This window comes from Plodia interpunctella, chromosome 2, assembly GCF_027563975.2.
Source record: "Plodia interpunctella isolate USDA-ARS_2022_Savannah chromosome 2, ilPloInte3.2, whole genome shotgun sequence".
Lineage (NCBI taxonomy): Eukaryota > Metazoa > Arthropoda > Insecta > Lepidoptera > Pyralidae > Plodia > Plodia interpunctella.
In genome coordinates this window covers 3,601,959-3,623,608 of record NC_071295.1, presented here as the reverse complement: position 1 = coordinate 3,623,608, position 21,650 = coordinate 3,601,959, and the positions used below count along the sequence as shown (strand labels likewise).

Sequence of the window (21,650 nt, the reverse complement as noted above, 5' to 3'; positions counted from 1 at the left end):
GAGGCTGCTCTATTAATTTCTACTTTCTGAGTTCTATTGTCTAAGAAGATAGTACATCAAGGGCCTCTCCAGTGACACCATAGAATTTAAGCTTATTTTTCAGTATGTTGTGGTCGACACAGTAAAAAGCTTTTGAAAGGTCACAAAATACACCTATAACCTCCTGTCCGGCTTCCCAAGCATGATAATTAAAACTAAAGTGGCTGCTGCATCAGTAGTGGAACGACCTTTAGTGAAACCGAATTGACTATTGTGTAATATTTTGTTTATGTTAAAATAAGAAACTAATTGAGTTAAAATTAACTTTTCAAAAATTTTACTTAATGCAGGTAGTATAGAAATGGGTCTGTAATTAGTGGGATCGTTTTTAGCGCCCTGTTTGAAAAGAGGTATAATTTTGCTGATTTTCATGAGGTCAGGGAAAACTCCATCTGCATCTGCGATACAATTATTGAATATTATAGTTAAGTGGGGAACACTCAGATCAATAATAGTGCTAAGCACTAAGACAGATATACACCACAGATCCTCGGTATTTTTCATGTTGAGTGCTTTGTAAGCAGATAATAATTCTTCAGGAGAAATATGTCTAAATCGGAAGGTAGATTTAGGATCTGAGGCATTTCTTTTTAATAAGTATATAGTTATGGGTACCATGGATTTAGTAAGTACGGAGTATCTACTAATTCCATGATGGGTACTCCATTACATTTAGCAGTACTTAATGAGCCACATTATCGCATAGCTTGCAACGGCTGTTCTATGAAAAAGTTTTCTATATTGATCAATGAAAAAGCCCCGTGCGCGGGAAGAAAATCATAAAGGTATCCTTTGCTGCATCCCCCTCAGTTGCAACCACAGATTTAAACATGTTTTTATCATTGAATTAGTAGGTACTGCGTACGAATTACTATTAAATCCATGGGTTGCAACGACAACGTGTGTAGGGTTTTTTCATTCTTCGTTTGAATTTGACACATGTATTTAAGAAGGTACCTACCAATTCCATGATTTGACAGAATGTTCATTGAATGAACGTAGCTGACGTCCGACAAACTGTCATTGACATTTTTTTGACTTTTGACTTTACTCGCATCTTTTGCATTGACATCTCTTGTATCTCATTCATTGCCTATTTTTTTAACGTTGTTTGTTTTGGCATTCATTTCACTTTGTTTCACTTCGAACTACGCACGTGCACGAACCGTGTTTACAAGACGTTACAATTAGCAATAATTTATTTCCAAATGAAATGAAATATTAAATTATTTATTGATAAATTCGGTTTTAAACCGAAAGTTTTAAATTAACTTTTGTTTTAACATCGTCATCAAAATAATAATTAGGAGTGCGTAATATTGTACGTGGCAGTGTTTCTTTGTTTAAATTTTTTAAATTTAACTTGTAAACAAAGGTTTTGAAATTAAAATGTGGGCTCACTTAGAGCGCGGCAGCTCTCCTGTGGATTGGTGCGAATCCAACTACTCTATATCTCCAGTGATAGCTGAATTTGTAAACACCGTAAGTTTTTTTCTAAATAATTTACAGTAAACATTATTAAAAAAGATTTGAAAACTAGGTACCTACCTAGTATCTGTGTAGAACATTGTCGGTACACAATCAATTATTGTGTAGTATTCTAATTAAATATTTTGTAATTAAATGGGCTAGCTTAAATTTTGTAACTCATATTTGCAAAATTTTAGTTTTATAAAGTTATTGTCACAAAAAAAAATTACGACACAGCTCCATACAAAATTACTCAAACACCTTAATATCAGCATTCAAGCATATAATAATTCTAAGAAAATAATTTACAGGTCAGCAATGTTCTATTTTTCTTGTTCCCGCCGGTCTTAATTCATCTGTTCCAAGAGTATGCTAGATTTGTGAATCCTGGCATCAATGTCCTGTGGGTGATGTTGATGGTGGTCGGACTCAGCTCCGCATACTTCCACGCAACTTTGAGTCTAGTTGGTAAAGTCCATTTATATGTATTTACATTACATCATTATTATGCTTGTTGATTGTGCAGAAAATTAAAATTTTATAAGCTAAAGAAATATTCAAGTGATGTATTGCCTATGTTTTATTGAAATCACACTATAATAACTGTTTCCATTTTTTGTATAAGTATTATGGAAGTACTGTAGCACTTGTATAATCTTTTGTTAAATTTATAGTATTCATTAGTTAGCACTTCTAATGCTATTTCATAGCCAAACAGAATAGCCAGTATTTGTCTACTCTAGGTACTATAAATGAAAAAAAAATCAGAGTTTTTGGTTTTTATTTTCAGGTCAATTGCTTGATGAGCTTGCTATATTGTGGCTATTTATGGCGGCATTTACGATGTTCTTCCCGAAAAGATACTTTCCTAAGTTCCTGAATGGAAACAGGTAAGAATTTAATGTATTTTTTAAATGATAATAAAATACTGCCCTCCTAACGATTTCTGAATATTATATGGGTAGGTACTTAGTTTAGAACTACTAAAGAATTTTCTTGGTTAGCATCCTATCATTACAAGTTTTCATTTAACTTGCAATGTAACTATTTATGTACCTATATCTATTTGGGTGGAATATTGCAACTCAATTTTGAAGCAGATACCTTCAACCGATTGAGCTGAAATTTTGTACACACATTTAGTTTGGATGACAATGCATTATTAAATAATTATTATGCATTATTTTATGAGCATGACCTGATGGTACACCCAGGAATGGCTCCAGACGTGGGAACTCCTCAACAGTTTATTGCATGGATATGAATTTTTTGTCACACATTGAATTGAATGCAATATATATCTGATGTCAATAATAAAATGTGTCAAAAATGACATTTTTATCAAAAAATATTTTAGTGCTACGAATATGCAGGCATTATTTTTTTAAAACCAATTTTGAGTCCCAATATTGGGCAAAGTCATCTCCTATCTGCTGCCAAACTTATCGATTCAATTTAAAGACTTTAAATGTATAGCCAACTATGTAAAGTAACTAGGTACTTCCTTTTTCGCCACGAATAAAAGAACTGTGAAGTGATGAGTTCACCTTCTTTTTCAATAGCCGCATTGTTATCTTATCAAAGCCCACTATTCCTGGTTACAAACACATCTCGATTGCTATAACAAGAGTAGTAACACACTCTTTGTTTTATTCGACCTTGATTGTAGTTATGATCATTACTGCTAACTATGGATTAGCAATAGAGTTAATTGTGCTAACGTGGTATTTGCTAATTCGTAATTACAACATTCTTATACATGCTCTAGTTTCACGATTACAACCATACAACAATGGCCGTTTAGGCCAGCTCTCCTTTACACATCGCCTCTGTCTTTACGTCACAAAATCTTTGGATATTTGTTTTTCAATTAGAATACCTAAAGAAAAGTAGGTAAATACTTTAAATATTTTTTCTCTGACCTAAGATATTTCAATACTGAAATAACGAAAGATATATTTTTTAAAGATTAATATCATAGGTATAATTAGGTTAATATAATTAGGTATTCATGGAAAATTATCAAATATCAATGAAAAATCTTTAAATTCGCCCACATAATTGTATGTGACAATGTGACATTACTACAATTGACGACAAACATCATTTGCATACAACAATTTCAGGTAAGTAGGTTGTTGAATAAGAAAAAGAAGTACCTACCTATCTAGGTAAAGTAGATTCCTGTATAAAAATTCTCCGGCTAAGGAAGAAAAGATACCCGGCGGTGCTACTTACTATTTAAAAGGGGGGGCAACTAAATAACAAATTGAATAAAGTCCGTTGATTGAGATAATAAATTCAGGTAATAAATAATGATGTACAGTCGACAGCACATCAAGGTACGCAAATTCATTACAAATTCGTAGCTATTACCGCCGCATAAAGATCCATGGAGCGTAACTTGACCACCGGTCCAGTGTACCAACTTATAAAACACAAAAACAACTTTTTATTGCATGATAAAATACTTACCTACTTAAATTTATTTGCAATAACATTGTGCGCATAAAAAGTCCATATCGAAAATAGCATTAATTGGGTTACAAACATTTCACAAGACCTAGAAAAAATACAATAAATCCCAACTAAGCATTGGTTTGTTGGGATGGATAACAGCTTATTGATAAAGGGCCAATATCATATCTAAGTATCAAAGTTCTAATATCAAGATATTAGAACTTTGATATTAGAACCAAATCATGTAGGTATAAAAAATTAACTAATTTTAGACTTATCAACGAGCTAAACTTATGTATTGTTATTTACTGGACGACCTAACTGAATCTTTTTTTCACGATCTCTTTCTTTCTCATCTGAGTTGTCCATATTACTTCGTCCGTCAAAGTGCGTCGGAGCCCAGGGTCCGAGTTTCCTACTTTTCTCCCCCACTTCGCACGGTCTATCCTGTATTGTCCGATAATTATTTGGCTCACATATAAGCCTTGACGACATCACTGATTGGGTATTCCCGTTCAGCTAGACAGGACCAAGCGGAAGCGGCCAAGCCAGACGGGTATATCTATTACAATTACGAAACATTATATATTTATTTCCAGGAAGAAACTAACATACTACTCCTGCGTGTTTTCGTTGGTGTCAACAGGGTTCCTCGTCATGGCTCCGGCCGCCAACGCCTTTGCTCTCATGATCATGGCACTGCCAGCTATTGGCTTCTTATATAAGGAATTAAGCAGGTACATATTTTTGGGGAATAATTATTTGGTCAGCCATTTTAAAATTAGGTAAGCAAAGAAAATAATAATGCTTTTAAAAATGGTATATATTGCAAACCATTTTAGAATTATTTGTTGACCATAACTTGCTGACCAATTACATACTTTGGCTAACCAAATAGATTTTTTTTGCTGGCCAAAATACGAATACTTTGCTGACCATTTAAATAACACCCGATATTTTTATTAGCTTTAACTGCGACATCCTGTCGCCTAAAATTTGTTTTTAAGTGCCATTTTTAAAATTCATGCTAATTGAGGCCTTTGGGTTATACAACATACAAAATCACAACGCTAGGTTTGGTTTAAAATGAAACCAAAGAAAGGGACACTAATTTACAATGTAGCTTGACAATGGCTTATTTGTGTTATGCCAGAGTTATGCATTGATTTGTGTTTACATAATATTTAAAATAACACAGGTGTTTAAAAAGTAAAGTTTTGAATCGAAAACAAACATGACAAACTGACTTACACTGCACTATATAGGTACTATACCACGACACTGAATTTTTAGAACTGGCCACGTAAATAATTTACTGCTATTAGATCAAAGGTCTAAGCAACCCAGACCCTTGATCCACCAACTTGTGGAATGTGAATCCTAGGCCATTGAATAGGGTTGGTAGTAAAACTTACCTAAGCTTTAATTTCAGATCAAATTGTCCTCGCGTTTACCGTCTAGGGCTGCGTTGCGTGGCTGTGTCTTTGCTAGCTATGTTCTGTTGGGTGCTCGACCGGCTCTTCTGCGACGCCTGGCTCTCCATAGACTTCCCATACATGCACGGAGTCTGGCACATTCTCATCTTCATCGCTAGCTACACCGCCGTAGTTCTGTGCGCATACTTTAATGTCCTAGACGAAAGGCCGGAGCAAAAACCACAGCTCAGATACTGGCCAAGGAACCACTTCGAGTTTGGAATTCCGTATGTCACTGTGAAACACCCTTGTCTTAAATATGACATGGCCATATAAGTACGTATATGATATGAAATCACTGACGTCTTTATTAACAAATTAAGTATATAAGTGGATATTGTGGAAAAAATGTATAGTGCCAATCTGTGATGTAGGTTATAGTATTATTTTTTCAACCACTTTTATTGTTTGTATTATATCGCAATTTGAAATTGTAAAGCTTTTAAATTTGATAAGGCAATGTGTTATTGGAAGTATATTTATTTTTATGATTATTTTGATTAGTAATTAGTCAATTACTTAGTTTATGAATATCAAATCAAATGAACGTTTGGGTATTAGATAATGTGATATTTTGAAGGATGATTGATTTTGGGAGAATAGATTTTAATGGTTGTGTGAATTCTGCTACTTAGCATTTATAAGGAACTTCGTATGTACAAAAAAACATGGATTTTCAAAATTATTACAGATATATCTTAGCTAATTTATATATATGTTACGTCTAAACCCCGAAGTGATCTAGGTGCAGCCGTTCTCAGTTGGTTACACCTGGGTGCTTATCGTTGGATAGACCTAGGTTTAGCTGTTAACACCTATGTATAACCGCACTTCGGGGTTTAACCGTAAAGTATATATATAGAAGTATAAAAGTAAATGTTTACGAGTACAGTGTTGTCATTAATTTATACCGTTTATTTTACCGATAGGAAAAGCAAATTTTTTACCAGCCTAAGTAGGAATGGGGTGACTCATTGCTGAGCCTTCTCCTTTCTAAAAATGTATATTGAGTGCAATAACCAAAATATATTTATAAAACGTATTTTTGTACAATTAGCTTTTAAAGCAATCTCGATGTTTATACTAAGATTATTGTGATGTGTGAAAATTTGTGAGATGTGAATGATCAATAAAGAATGGGCCACACTTACTGACTCGGAATCTTTACGCTACCGGCTCATTTTTTCACGTGATTAGTATATCACTTTTGAGATTTTATATTTGAACGTCATCCGCTTTGGTATGTGCCCACTTTCTTAGGTAGGAAGAAGGTAAAATTGTGTACTTTATAAAGTCGTCTTGTATTAGGTTTATGCTTTAGTTTATATGAATAATTAGATTGAGTAAGCCTTACTGGACAATTTTGATGTCAGTATTTAAAGTTGTTATTTTTAAATAATTGGTGTCACTTGTGCATAATACTAGCTCCGATTACATCTAAAACCACACGTCAGATTATATTGTGGTTTCCACTGAGTTTACAATCAGGGCACATGAGGCCAGTTTGTCTTGGCGCAAAATGTCCTTTTCTTACAATGTCCTTTTCTCAAACTGTCCTTAAAATGTAATAAAAAAAACTGTTTTAATCAGTTACTTATCTAAATAATCATTAAAAACACATAAGGACATTATGAGAAAAGGACATTATGAGAAAAGGACATTATGAGAAAAGGACATTATGAGAAAAGGACATTATGAGAAAAGGACATTATGAGAAAAGGACATTATGAGTAAAGGACATTATGAGAAAAGGACATTATGAGAAAAGGACATTATGAGAAAAGGACATTATGATAAAAGGACATTATGAGAAAAGGACATTATGAGAAAAGGACATTATGCGAAAAGGACATTATGAGAAAAGGACACTTTGTGCCAAGACAGTAAGTATTTAATCTGATATATGGGTCTGTCTGTATATTTGTTGTTATTTGAATGGCGATCTTTTATAAAATATATTTGTAACCACATATTTTTGTATATCCAGTGTATGACCTTTATAGTTATTGAATCAAAGGCCAAGTTTTATTTGATTTAAAACTCTGCGCGTTTTGAAAACTTCAGTTTGGGAGTGTTAATGTTGATGTATAAAAATTCGATGTTTTAAAAATTATATTTCAAATAAATTTATATGATAAAAATTACTTGTCTCACTCACCTATCTTTGATAATTCAGTAAGTATAAAATAATTTTACGTAGTTTAACTTAGAATTAATACTTAGTTTATTTATGTATTTTTTTTTAATGAATGGTGATATTATATAAATGGGTAAATAAATGTATTGTCGTTTGATTTACGTGAATTGATATCTATACAATAAAACTGTAAAAGGGCTATATATCTGTACGTAGGAGATATAAAGAATAATAAGGAGGACTTTATGACTTATAATAGAAGCAAACAATTTTATTTAGAATTTTTGTCAATCTGTTTGTTCTATAGGTTTCATCGTGACATGTTGCTTATGTCGCGATGAAACCTATAAAACTGTAAAAACCGCATCAAATTCCATCCAGTAGTTTTTGCGTAATGTGCGATCCCGAAATATCAAGAATAATAAAAATAGGGCGAAGCTGCTGGCTAAAGCTAGTTCATAATAAATTAATTTTATATAACTAGATTTCAAGTAATTTTTTATGGTCTGTATAAGTTCTACAAAAATGCTTTAATAAATAAGTTTTTTTTTGTGGACTGCTTTAATACAAATAAGCTTAAAATATATATTTGCTCTTACATACTAATGGAATATTAACATTAACAGTAACAATATTTAAAAAAATAGAAAAAACTTCCATATATCAAAATAACCTGATTTATAATTCAGTCGGAGTCTGAGGAGACATTGCAGTTGTTTGGGTGAAGGCTAGAGTTATCAGGCTTCTTTCTAGGATAAGTGCTGCCCCCTCTGTAGACTACATGGTTTTTCTCAGTCTCCAGTATCTTAACTTCATGTAACAGCTGTGGTTTTTCCATAACTTTCTGAAGTTGGTCCCATATGAATATAGCCAGATTCTCAGTTGTACTTACCTGAAATAATAATAGGATTAACACTGAATGAAAAATTTCGCATTTATTAAATTTAATATTATTTTAGGCATTAGTGTTGATAGATGCTTGACAGTGTGCAGGCATTATTTATTCAATTATAAACAATATTTAATGGGAGTAGGTATCTCTTAATGCTTGTCATGGTTTATTTACTAAGTCTAATAGGTATCATGCTATTTGTTTTAATGGTTAATTCAATAAACACACAACATATCCAATCGTTGTGCAATACTTTTAATAGAGAAAACTGATTGACTTAAGAATAAATTTAAAAAATCTGAAAACAATAATAATTACAACTGCTTTGAAGTATGGAACATCCTGATCTAAGTTTTTATGGTCCAGTGGCTCCATGATTGCCTGCTGCATGTACTGCTTCAGATCATGTACATTCATCACCATGCCAGTATGGGCATCTACTGGCCCTTTTACTGTCACTAAAACTGCAACAAAGGTTTCACAAGGGTTTGTTAAATAGGTAGCAACTAATAGAGTTAACTGCAAAGAAAATTGCATTGTGTTATGCTATTTTAGCCTCTTCTCTACTTTAAAGCTTCAAATGAATCGAAGAAGATTTTTTAAAATTTCAGGGCCTTTTTAGCCTGCTCCAGACTCACATGCTCCTTTGTACCTATGTCATTAATTTTACAAATTATCTTAAATCCCTATTATAATATCAGTTATCTTTTTAAATAACTTACCAACATAGTTATGCCCATGACCATTTGGATTGTTGCATTTTCCATACAATTTTTTATTGTCTTCATCACTCAAAAAGGGACTGTAAAATAAATACATTTATTAAACTTACATGTACCTATAGCCTAGGTATAGGTACAAGGTTTTAGTACTTTATTATATCATAAATGAATAATTTATTTATATTTAAACTAAAGTGTCCAGTGAATGGACAAAGAGAAATCAATTAATAACAATGTTGATAATATAACTACTAATCTAAGACTTTAGATAACCTTACAATTCAACTAACTGTAAGAAAATGTAAAAACCAGATTTACCTAATTGGTGTCGAATTCTACAGTGTTAAAATGTATATATAATAAAAGATAATTTAGTCAAGAACCGTAAATAACCGTAAATTTTAAATCTAATTTAATTTTTAATATTTTAGAAACTGGAAACCGTATATAATAAGGTACCTCCTACCTAGTTAGTATAGTCGAATAGAATATAAATAGGATAGAAAATTTACCTGTGCAATCTGTGACAGGAGCTAAATGTTTCACGCCTAGTAATAGAAACTATAGGAAGAGCCATATTTTATATAATAAATTAATTCGTTAATAGTGTAGTTGATAGTGTGTCGCGAGATAATGATTTGGTTTGTTTGATTGATTTAGGTACCTAATAATTGTTCGGAGAATGTGAGAGATTTGCGGACTTGGCTTGCTTTTTCGGCCGTTTTCGACAGAAGTGACAATGACAAAAGGTACCTTCTATGAATGTTATTTAAATATGTCAAACATGGATTTAAAAGTACTACGGAGTACCTACGACCAGAAATACCTTCGAAAAAGGATTTAGTGGATTATCCTGAATTTGGTAACTGTGGTCGTAAACTGATATTTATAAACTTTATTTTGACTGAAGATCTTACCTGTATGAATTTCATATTTTAATGTCTTCACGTGTGAAGTGTTCCGAACTTCTTTTGGATCATTTTCTGACTCGAAAATTTTCGCATAGTTTTCCCATAGTTTTCGAAGTATTTTTATCATATGAAAAACTATTTTCCCCAATATATCGGCACCCGAATATGCTACGGCAAAGCTTTAGTGTACCTTACATACAGTGCTGTGCTGACTCTGACGGGATAAATGTGCAGTAATACTCCCTATTCTCGAGAATGTACTAAAATGGTCGAATCGAAAGTTCCCGTGGAAGTTTCAGTCACTACTAAAATGGTCGAATCGAAAGTTCCCGTGGAAGTTTCAGTCACTACTAAGTCAGCTAAGATATAGCGCGGTCGCATACATTATTCGGAAAAAAAAAATATACTCTAAGCTAAACTATGTTTTGTCACTGTCGCATTTTATAATATTTGAAATTGACAGAAAGAGACTAAACATATTTTAGCTTAGAGTATGTTTTAACTTTTTTATGAAGAACACGGTAGGTAGGTTTCCGAATCACATCGCCGTACAGGTTTCTTATTTTCCGCCGGAAAAAGGAAGGAACCGGACGTACGCGGCCGGGCTAAATGGCTCGCTCATGCCATGGCAACACTATACCAACTGAATGAAATCATAAGTGAGTGAGGGCTAAAGTGACTTGGTAGGCTGTCAGTTGAACTGATTTGATTGATGACTTCTTTTTGTAGATGTAAAGTGGTGGACTTTGTAACCCATTTCTTTTTATAAATTGTAAATAGTCTTAATAAATTAAAATTAAAAGTTAAGTTAAAATTTAAACTTACTTAACATGTTTTCATCGCACAGTAGGCAACTTTTGTCTTCCCAGGTAATTTAATCATACTTTGAAAATAATTATACCTATTCCCGAGTTCAAAGTTTATTTGGCCTGATAAAACTTTTATTTTTTTCAGTTGCGAAGACTGCAAAGCACCCTCGTTATAGCTGAACACAATAATGAAACTCTTCTACCTATAACACAGAATACCTTAAATGCAGCGAAGAAAATCGGTGGTGATATTTCTGTTCTTGTTGCTGGTACCAAATGTGGTCCTGTAAGTAATTCGGTTGTCTTCTAAGAAATAGTCATGCTTATCTTTATCTACATATTTTTCGTGGAAAAATATTGTATGAAGGTCAAGCTAAAAAGCAAAATGATCACACATAAATATTGACAAATTCAAATTGATCATTTCTTCTCTTTCTAATTTGAGACCTAAGTGGTTACGATTTTTATGAAAAAAAAATTTAAAACTAATAAATTAATTTTTTTTTAGGCAGCAGAAGCAGTAGCTAAAGCTGGTGGCATTTCCAAAGTTCTGGTGGCTGAGGGTGATGCCTTCAAAGGTTTCACAGCGGAGTCTCTAACACCTCTCATCCTCGCAACTCAAAAGCAGTTCAATTTCACACATATTGTGGCCCCAGCGTCTGCTTTGGGTAAAGCTGTGTTGCCGAGGGTGGCGGCTAAGCTGGATGTTTCGCCAATTTCTGACATCATTGGTGTTAAAGATGCAAATACATTTGTGAGGACCGTTTATGCAGGTGCACATATATTTTAATCTTTACTAATTAATTTATGACAGCAGTTGGCAACTCATAGCCCACAGCTTGCAGTGGCCCTCTGGTGTTCTATTTGCAGCCCTAAGCCTTCTTTTGAAAACTATTTTTTTTTAAATTCTGTTCTTCATGTTGGTATTCTTTATTTTACCACATAGTAACACTTGACTGCCAAAATATGCCAACTGCTGATTTGTGAACTTTTTATATATCATTGATTTGGTTTGAATTAAAAGACCTGTAAATATGCAATTTCTATTAACATTAGTTTTCTTATAATTATATGGGCAAAATTTATACAAAATAATAATATCCACTTATAATTTTTATTTACTCTTCCTTATATGTCCATATGTATGTTTAATATATTTATATACGCTTATATTTTAGGTCACACACTGACCCATGTTTCAATATTGATATTTTAACATATTATTTTCTGTGTCAATCTCAACCTTGATGTTGGCAAAATAATTGTTTAGGGAACGATGGAGCTATGAAACTTAAAAAAAAACTAGATAATGTTTGTTCCTGATTTTGCTCACTTATTTGGTATTTGCTATTCATAATAAACTGTAAAAAAATTATCTGCTAATGTGCCATGTATGTATGGAATAGGCCATTTGGTCATTCGTTATTATGAATAGTATAGTATATATGTTGTACTTTTCATTTTAGGAAATGCCATACTCACATTGGAAGCTAAAGACCCTGTCAAAGTAATCACAGTTCGAGGCACAGCCTTTGCTCCGGAACCTCTAGAGGGCGGCTCTGCAGCTGTAGAGAAGGCCCCGGAGGGTGACTACAAAACCGACCTTGTGGAGTGGCTGTCGCAGGAGATCACAAAGTCTGATAGGCCAGAATTGACTAGTGCCAAGAATATTGTTTCTGGTGGTAAGATATTTTATTGTATATTTATAAGCATGGCATTGGGTGAAAAGGACCCAGATGAGAGGACTTGGGTGAAATGGGAGGACGGATCACCCGCCCAACCAGGAATAAATAAGTATGGCATGGTTATGCAACCATTGACTGTGAGAGCCCTTATGTTTCATAAATAATCTCTTTCTCTACTCTGATTGTTTTCTTGGTTTCTTTCTTAACAGCTGATTAAGCATCAGATCCCAGGGTCTGCTTTCGTGCTATTTAGTCTCAACCATGTATCATAGACATATATAATTAATCCAATTCAATGTTGAGAGTGAAATAATTTGTCTCCAAAATTTCTTTCTCATCCTAGCATTTTCTCGGTTTCTTCCTACTACATCTTTCCTACTTTTTCCTGATTTGTCTCCAAAATAAAGTTATTAAAAAATGATTCCATAGGTCGTGGTCTGAAGTCCGGCGACAACTTCAAGTTGTTGTATGATCTAGCCGACAAGCTGAACGCGGCGGTGGGCGCGTCCCGCGCCGCCGTGGACGCTGGCTTCGTGCCCAACGACCTGCAGATCGGACAGACTGGCAAGATTGTTGCTCCTGTGAGTACTTTATACATCAACATTCCTAGTCCAAGAGAAACATGGCGACTAATCGTTCAATTAATTTTTTTTTTTGCAGAATGTTACGTCAGCATTCATAATATCTATTATTTCCTTGTCTATTTTATAACCCAGTCAATGCTTAGCATTAAGATGGAAAAGCAAAAATAATATACTCTACTGATCAATTAATTAAAGGACCTATACATCGCTGTCGGCATCAGCGGCGCGATCCAGCATTTGGCCGGCATGAAGGACTCCAAGACGATTGTTGCCATTAACAAAGACCCTGAAGCTCCAATTTTCCAGGTATTTTTACTGAATAAAAACTAAAGAAATAAATTTTGAAACATATATATCTATATAAACGAACTAATTTCATACATTTATACAAACATTTTCGCCGCGATTATCAGCACACGTCCAGGGAGTTCAAAGTAAATAATGCTTATCAATTCGTTATCTATCAACAGTTGTGTAACACTTACCCGAAAATAAGTAGTATTATGGATAAATGACATGAACGTATTCTTCAAACAATACAATTAGATATTATCTATACAATTCGAAGTTTTTTTAGTAGTCTACAGAAATATACTACTAAAATTGCCAAAGTGTATGTAACACTTTTGCATGTAATATAATTTTCGGTACTATTTCCCATGCTATACATGCAATTTTAATTTGATGATGATTCATATAAAGAATTGATTCATATAAAGCTAAAACTTAATCTTATGTGAAAACTAGCGTTCCGTCCCGGCTTCGCTCGGGTAAAACCACTGACTTATACCTTATTATACACCTAAATCTTCCTCATGAATCACCATATTGGTGAAAAATCCGTCCGGTAGTTTATGAGTTTATCGTGGGCAACAGGAGCGCGTGCGACAGGAGGCTTGTTCTTAATAATATGTAAGGATGTTTTGGCCATCATCATCATCATGGGGTGGCATCTTCGAATTGAAGTTTGGAAAGAAGCCGCGAGGGTTTCCGTATGCTGACCATACGGAAACCCTCGCGGCTTTGAGCCGCTATTTGATTTGGCCATATTTCACTTTTATATATTCATAATTATCATTCTTTTTATACATTATGTTTATGGTTTTATGCCAACACTACTCGCCGAACTCAGATGCCGACGCGAATGCACGAACATTGCGTAGTTTGTATGAGAACTTTTATTTATCGCAAAGCAAAAACCAGCAATGAACGTCGAATCGGCCAAAGTTTGGTGAACTATTTGCCGATAGCCGATTTAGAATATGACGTGAAAAAGTGCCTGCGAAGGCCTAATTTCTGAATAAATGATTTGATTTTGATAAGTATGGCTGCGTATATGTATTTTAATTTCTTTTTCAGGTATCAGACTATGGATTGGTCGCTGATCTGTTCAAGGCTGTGCCAGAACTTACCCAGAAATTGTGAATATCCTTGAAGTAGTGATATAGTCCTTTATCTGAAATTATGTATTTTGTATGATGTGATTTTTGAAGTGTCTCTGTTGAACACTATTTATCATGTTTGTGAAACTGTAAAAAAAAATAAACTGTTATTGTAATATACTTCTTGTAATATAATCATTTACCTACTTATTTTCCGTACGTATACTGCTATATCCTTATTATTACATTTCAAACCACATATTATATAACATTGCGTAGTTTGTATGAGAGCTTTTATAATAATCCGTCAAAGTTGGACCGTCGTGATGTGTGCATAAAATAGGTGATACAGTTGAGATTCGTTTTGGTTTCGCTACTGTCTCACAGATGGCGCTAGTAACATCTAATTTTATTGCAAATAAAATAAATTCGATATACTTAATTATCGTTCTATATTTATAATATGAAAGTGATAAATAATTATCGAAAATATTATGTATACCTAATATGTAAATCAAAGTGTTCTAATAATAAGCGAATAGCATACATTATTACTTAAACGTGATTATTTCAAAATTTTAAGTGAACTAATTTATCAATAGTTTCTACATCCAGACGCAGTCTTATTATCCTACTTAGAGCGAAGATAATAAGGCGTGTGTGTACCATAAAATCAACAGGAGGTAACAACGCAGTCAATCACGCCGGCAGTAATGATAGCACAAGGAGATGCGGTTTACTCGTCGAGTTGCATCTCGTTATCATTCTGACGGGCGGAGGGAGCGCGGGGCGGAGTCCCCGGGCGCTCCGCCCCGCCGGCACGCCTGCCGCGGCCGCGGCGCTCGCTCAAAGCACAAAACATGCCGCGACCGTCGCGCGATTTCAACGGCGACCAAAAACCACCATTCTCCTACATATCGCTCACAGCCATGGCGATCTGGAGCTCGCCGGAGCGCATGCTCCCGCTGTCGGAGATCTACCGGTTCATCACGGACCGGTTCCCGTACTACCGGCGCAACACGCAGCGCTGGCAGAACTCGCTGCGGCACAACCTCTCCTTCAACGACTGCTTCGTGAAGGTCCCGCGCCGGCCGGACCGGCTCGGGAAGGGCGCCTACTGGACCTTGCATCCGCAGGCCTTCGACATGTTCGAGAACGGCTCGCTGCTCCGCAGGCGCAAGAGGTTCAAGCTGCACAAGGAAGAGAAGGACCATCTCAGTACAGAGCTGGCTGCGTTAGCTAATATCAATTATTTATTTCTCGCGAATCAAAACAATAGGATCCCAACAACATCGGCAGAGATATCTTTGGATGTGGAAGTTCCTTGCTTATCATTAGTAAAAAAAGACGAGAAGAAGAAGAAATCCTTTACTATAGACAGTTTGCTAGGTAGTGAGCACGTGGTCGAGGACAATGAGAATGGTGATGAGAGTGATATGTCGGTGGTTCCGTACCCAGCAGGGGCCCTGGCTGTGGCGGCCGCAATGTGGCCGCTCCAGGTTGCCATGTTTCGATACGTTCCTTTTGGCTTGAATTCTAGTCTGCCTGAGGTATATCATCAAATTCGTCAAGCATTTTTAGAACCGCGATAGCTAAGTTGAAAGGTAGGGATTTTTTCATAATATTGAGATAGATAATAAATTTAGAATAGATGTAAAATATTGTCTCCTTATATACAATTAGGTAAATAGGTAACTACTTAGGTAATAATAATTTACAATGTAAATGACATATTAACTTATGTACAAAACTACCTAAGTAGAACATCTCATTGTATTGTTGATTTTTTTTACATTTTATTTATTCAGAAATAAAACAATATTTTTATGTTTCTTAATACGTTGACGAGTTATTTCAGTGCTATAGTAGGTACACGTTGACATAACATAGGTACCATAGGAACCCAAAACCTTCGAATACTTACCGATCATAATTGATGAAAAATAGTGCAGGCAGGGGGTATATTACATCTACTCGTACACGGACGTAAACGTGACATTATAAGAATATATATATATATAAAATTATCAAATTGGTTTGTAATGTCATGCTTATGGCGAGTTTATGACGTTATAAAGCCTCTAGAGTTGTCTATTGAACTCTGCAGTCGTGAATGCGACAACGAACGAAACCGAAGCGAATCCATCATTCATAACAATAACAGATGAGATTAAAACATTTACCTTCTTCTATTTTGTTGGCTAAAAGTTCAAGCTTGTCGTCGTGCCGCTTTGTTGTAGAACTAAAAACGTTTTTATAGACTTGGTAAGTACCTATGAGTCATACCTAACTAGGTATGAACCCTGAATTCCTGATTCAGTGACTTAGGTATATTTTGCGTCACAATACGTAACTAACCTATCTGTTAAAAGGATTTCTGTACATAAATAGGTCACTATAGATAATATTGATTAATACTTAATAAATAAGTAAATGTAGTCATCTTCTAGATCCTTCTAAAGAATAATAAATAAGTAAGAATAGTCTCAAATTCGCGATTTCGATGCATTCAACAAAATAATTTCAACCAATCACAGGATCAAAATCGGCAGACATTTCTTCGGGGACTGAAATTAAATTACAAGTACATTACCTATGATCTAAATCTCTTTTTCTTATATTTTTGTTATGTTATTTTTGTAATATTTTATATTTACAATATAAAAGGAAAAATAATTAAATGAGGCAACTATTTCTTAATTTGCATTGCACTCGCATCAAGCATAGCAAATCCAAACCCCACCTCTCAAACAAAAGGCAGGTGCGTTTGGAACGTTTACATGGATTTTACACTAGTTAATCCTCCATTTTAAAATTTAAAAGGTGATAAATCGCCCCCCTTGCTTCGTATAAGCTTGAGGAGGGGTAATGTAATCGGCGGAGTCAGTCGCCGTGACCGTTTTGGGGTAGATGCTAGATGCGCGTCATTTTTTGTTATTTATGTGCAACGGGCCAGCGCTCTTCTAGTAATTAATATAGAGAAATGGTTAAATTGAGTGCCGTTTGCCCCCGGGCGCGCCTGCTGCTGGGCGAACACCTTTTGGGGTGCTATCACCGAGAAATTTAATTTTCTGTCACCAATTACACGAGTTACGCCGCGGGGAGTTAATATTTTATTGACGCTGTGGTTTATTGTATTACTCGTGTTATAAAGCCCATCTGTCTAACATTAATGGCAGCAAATCGAGTTCCTAAAACTTTTCTATACCAATTGTAGTTACAACAAAAGGCAGATGACGTTATTTTTTGGTATATATAACTAGTTAAAATTTGCACCTGACAGAACAGGGTTCGTTACAAAGACACAAAATAGTACCTACTCTATTTATTCTTACTTAAACAAAATGATTTGGTGTAGGTAATGGATCCAAGCTAAGGTACAAAAACTCTACAAAAATATTACTGGATTCTAAAATTTACACTTACCTACTAAAGTCCTTAATACTAAGTATCACTAAAAGTTACGTAGGTACTTATTTTTAGTATACGGTAGTTAACTTGCAAAGGCAAGCTGACTATTATAGGATTCGATATGAGGCGAAATTATACAGCCTTAAAGAAATCCTATCAGAATGCTGAAGTTGCCGGCAGCCGAGGATGCGGTGAGCACTGAGTACACAATAGGTGCTTGTGGTGCCGGCTTCATACTAATATTGACGTTCAATTTCTTTTTACGACATAAAATTTGCCGTCTCTTCAACTTATCTCCAGTTGTTAAATTTATAACCAGTGCCAGTTATCTACGAATACGAGTGGGCTGCACCAGTCAACTTTCACGTTAAGTGTAACCTGCGCATAAAAACCCAAAGTACGCAATTTGGTCAAAACATCGGTGGAGCGCGAATTTAAGTCAACGTCAAAGTCGACTGGTGCAACTCACCCTTATTGTTTTAATGTTTATTATTATTAAGGAAATTACAAAATTACAACTCACCGTTATAACATAAATGAATGACTCGGCAAGTTGGGGACCAATAACAACATAACAGCAAGTCTTTGTAAAGATCTCTAAAATACAATAATTTCTAGGACTGTGAATTTCTTTCAACTATTTTGTGTCTCTGGGGATATTAATTTTTTTAATTCTTTACGGCCTTCGCTGACTATTATGACTAATTCTACCTGTGTAAAAGTGTACCTATGACTTTTAGAATAAAATAATGACGCCAATGGACGTAAGCAAGCATTATATCTAAGGGACGTCGGCCTACACGCGCACAATGCCTTCGAACAAATCTTTTAGGAACCAAAACATAGGGTCAACTAAATATTTATCCCGGAAGCTCCCCGTGAGGTCTCATCGTTATGACCTTAGTAAGATCATCCGTGGTTGCCGTACAAAGCGATTACTAATCAAATTGTTGGCAGCAGAGGCATGGCCGTAGGGCCGAAGAAATTGGTTCTCACGGACACGCGCGGGTTACAACAAAAACGCTGGCCTGTGGACGACGGCAACGCGTATTAATTAGCCGCAAGTATCGTTGATGTACCATACGCCGCGACGTTGGGCAGTACTGTCAAGTTGTTAAGGTATTTTAATCTCATAGCCTGTAAAGAGTAGGTACCGTGATATATGTCCAAGATCACCGTGAATAAATTAAAACTTATGCTCTTTTTCGTCATTTCGCTACTGAGCTATCTCAGCTGATATGGATACTTATATAACTTGTAAGTGTACTTTTTTAGAGTTTAGTTTTTTTGTACTTAATGTTCTTACTCGTATATCTGTGGTCTATGCTTTTTGTCAACGTTGACATTTTGATGCAGTAAATTTGAATTTGGACCTGTTGAAGTCTTTTACATGATAAAGTTAAATGCAAGGATATATTAATAGAATTTAACTAAAATATGTTTACATAGGTAAATTATCATGTTCGTGGGCTGTGATTTTGTGCTTATAAAAAAAGCGTTTAGGTAAGTAAAAATATTATGTACTTATCTCAAAACTAATAAGTATTTTAAAATTATCACTGCATTTCTGGCATTTTTGATTCGTAAATATTTTTTAAAATCTGTACAGCTATAAATAGCGTTTCGACCACAGCTGAGAAGATCCGGCGAAACGCTTTTATCTCAGGATAAAAGGAATAGAAGCATTGATGCATTCGGCTGTACTCGTCCAGGCTACTGTCCGTGCGTGTCGGATCCACTCAGCGTCGAATTCACGGCAAGTCAAATGTTTAATTTGCTCTATAAATCACGCCATTAAAAACATTTCAAGGGTGTCATCGCCGGCCGATCTCATTGGAAACGTGACTGAGCTAGCTGTGTGGTCGCTAGCTTGCGCGGGCGCAAGTCACTGTCTTTACAAAACTTACAAAACAGTTACAGTAGAGAAAAATCCGTATTTCATTTCAATATCTATAAAGTGTATTTTGTCGCCAACTTTAGTATCAAATCAGATTTAAGTGCTTCATTTGACACAAAATAATTTAGTTTAGCACTTCGTAAAATTACAAACTTATTGTTATTTGGAGCATAATGCTCTAATTATTTCATCTAAGTATCTAAAATTCAAAACATCTGTCAATTTTGATCTTTCATGGACTGAATGTTGGCCTTTGTCCAACTCTGTATTTTAAATGTTTTGTGTTCCATCATCACACAGTATTGGTATTACTAGCGCATTGTTGATATACTCATTGTGAGGGATATAATGCACTTGTATATCAAATTCAATTTGTCGAGATTTAATTGAATTACCCATTGATGCCGTGAGATGTTACAGTTATTTATGAAATGCTAAAAAGCAATAACTTATAGTACGGTAAAGACATGCAACATTTTGATTGCATTTTTTCTTAAAAATGTTATGATTTTGTCTTAATAGCCGTAAAAATGGCTTTTTATTTAACAATATGAAATTTCATACTACTAATTCCAGTTTTTTTATTAGTTCATTTTAAACTGGTTTCCGATTCATAACAAAATATTAGAATACTTACTATAAAAGGATTTTTATTAATAAATTTACCATGATAAATAAATAATCTCCAGCTAATGAAATTGACGAACCTAGGTACTTAATGATACTTAAGTACCAGGTATAGAATCATGTATTTTAAGTAATTGCCAGAAGTAAAATGGAGGGTTGCGTGACATGACTAAAACTAAACTGTCCAGAGGAAGTTCGGAGCGCAGTCAAATTAAATTAGATTAAATTGATTTATTGGTTGAGTGTGGGTCCTTCATTGTAAAACAGCGAAAATACAGAAATGAAGCACGTAACTTACACATACAGTTTTGTTGTATGTATGTTATTATGTAAATAATATTTAAAAAGTTAGTAAGTTTTTAATGTAGTTACGATAAATTAGGTGTACAGCTTTATTTGGTTGTAATCTTTTATATTTATTCTCTAGCTGTTGCCTAGTCATTCTTCACGTTTCTATCTTCACACCAAAGATCATATTAATTCATTGCCCTGAAACACCTGAAAAAAGGACAAACAAACACAGTGACTATTTCCACTCTATCCGTGCCTGGCCACAAGCTATGCCTAGCCATTCATTGGACAGCCGAATGCACATTTATTGAGCTTTCTTGCATCTGTTAAAAAATATGCCTTTGTTTTTGATGCATCATTAAAACACGCAATTGGAGCGCAGTGACATTAGCTATTACTTATCTAGCCAATAGAGCTAAGTGTAAATCAGGCTATACATACATCTCTCATCGATATAATTTGAGTAGGCTCTGTTACTGCCGCCGCCGCGTCTCGTCCGCGTCCCGGCCTCGTCTCGCTTCGTTACACGCCTCTGCGGCACAGAGCCCTAATTAATGACATTCGATTCAGAAAACTACTAGAAAATGGCCCGCCGAAGTTGCATCCTTTTTTACCCTAGGAGTGAATAAATTAAATTTGAATTATTTAATTTTAAAAAATATTAAAACGAATAACCTAAATTATTGTCATTAAATGAGTTTATGTCATATACGTAATGACAATAATTTAGGTATAATACTATATATATATATATATATATATATATATTTCATATAGCGATCACTATAATAATATCTAAATTTTAGTCGAAATTAGTAATATACATTCATTGTTCAGCGTAAACATAAAGTAACAATA

At 34.6% G+C, this 21,650-nt stretch overlaps 4 protein-coding genes across 4 annotated transcripts; 3 read left to right on the top strand and 1 right to left on the bottom strand.

The window, feature by feature from the left end:
• The first annotated feature begins 1,137 nt into the window (after positions 1–1,137).
• bwa (brain washing) lies at positions 1,138–7,585 on the top strand. Its single transcript, XM_053756879.2, has 5 exons — positions 1,138–1,521; positions 1,821–1,977; positions 2,300–2,399; positions 4,569–4,706; positions 5,402–7,585. The coding sequence occupies exons 1-5, from the start codon at positions 1,429–1,431 to the stop codon at positions 5,718–5,720; spliced, it is 807 nt and encodes a 268-aa protein (XP_053612854.1). The 5' UTR covers positions 1,138–1,428; the 3' UTR covers positions 5,721–7,585.
• Positions 7,586–8,123: 538 nt separating this feature from the next.
• Positions 8,124–9,938, bottom strand: pr (purple). Its single transcript, XM_053756894.2, has 4 exons — positions 9,708–9,938; positions 9,196–9,275; positions 8,792–8,937; positions 8,124–8,473 (listed from the first exon to the last, which is right to left on the bottom strand). The coding sequence occupies exons 1-4, from the start codon at positions 9,770–9,772 to the stop codon at positions 8,267–8,269; spliced, it is 498 nt and encodes a 165-aa protein (XP_053612869.1). The 5' UTR covers positions 9,773–9,938; the 3' UTR covers positions 8,124–8,266.
• An 818-nt stretch (positions 9,939–10,756) lies between these two features.
• wal (walrus) lies at positions 10,757–14,746 on the top strand. Its single transcript, XM_053756863.1, has 7 exons — positions 10,757–10,975; positions 11,061–11,201; positions 11,424–11,688; positions 12,382–12,597; positions 13,030–13,181; positions 13,380–13,490; positions 14,544–14,746. The coding sequence occupies exons 1-7, from the start codon at positions 10,937–10,939 to the stop codon at positions 14,607–14,609; spliced, it is 990 nt and encodes a 329-aa protein (XP_053612838.1). The 5' UTR covers positions 10,757–10,936; the 3' UTR covers positions 14,610–14,746.
• Positions 14,747–15,308: 562 nt separating this feature from the next.
• LOC128677331 (fork head domain-containing protein FD4-like) lies at positions 15,309–16,255 on the top strand. Its single transcript, XM_053758085.2, has one exon. It carries the CDS (start codon positions 15,427–15,429, stop codon positions 16,156–16,158), a length of 732 nt encoding a protein of 243 aa, XP_053614060.1. The 5' UTR covers positions 15,309–15,426; the 3' UTR covers positions 16,159–16,255.
• Positions 16,256–21,650: the final 5,395 nt, after the last annotated feature.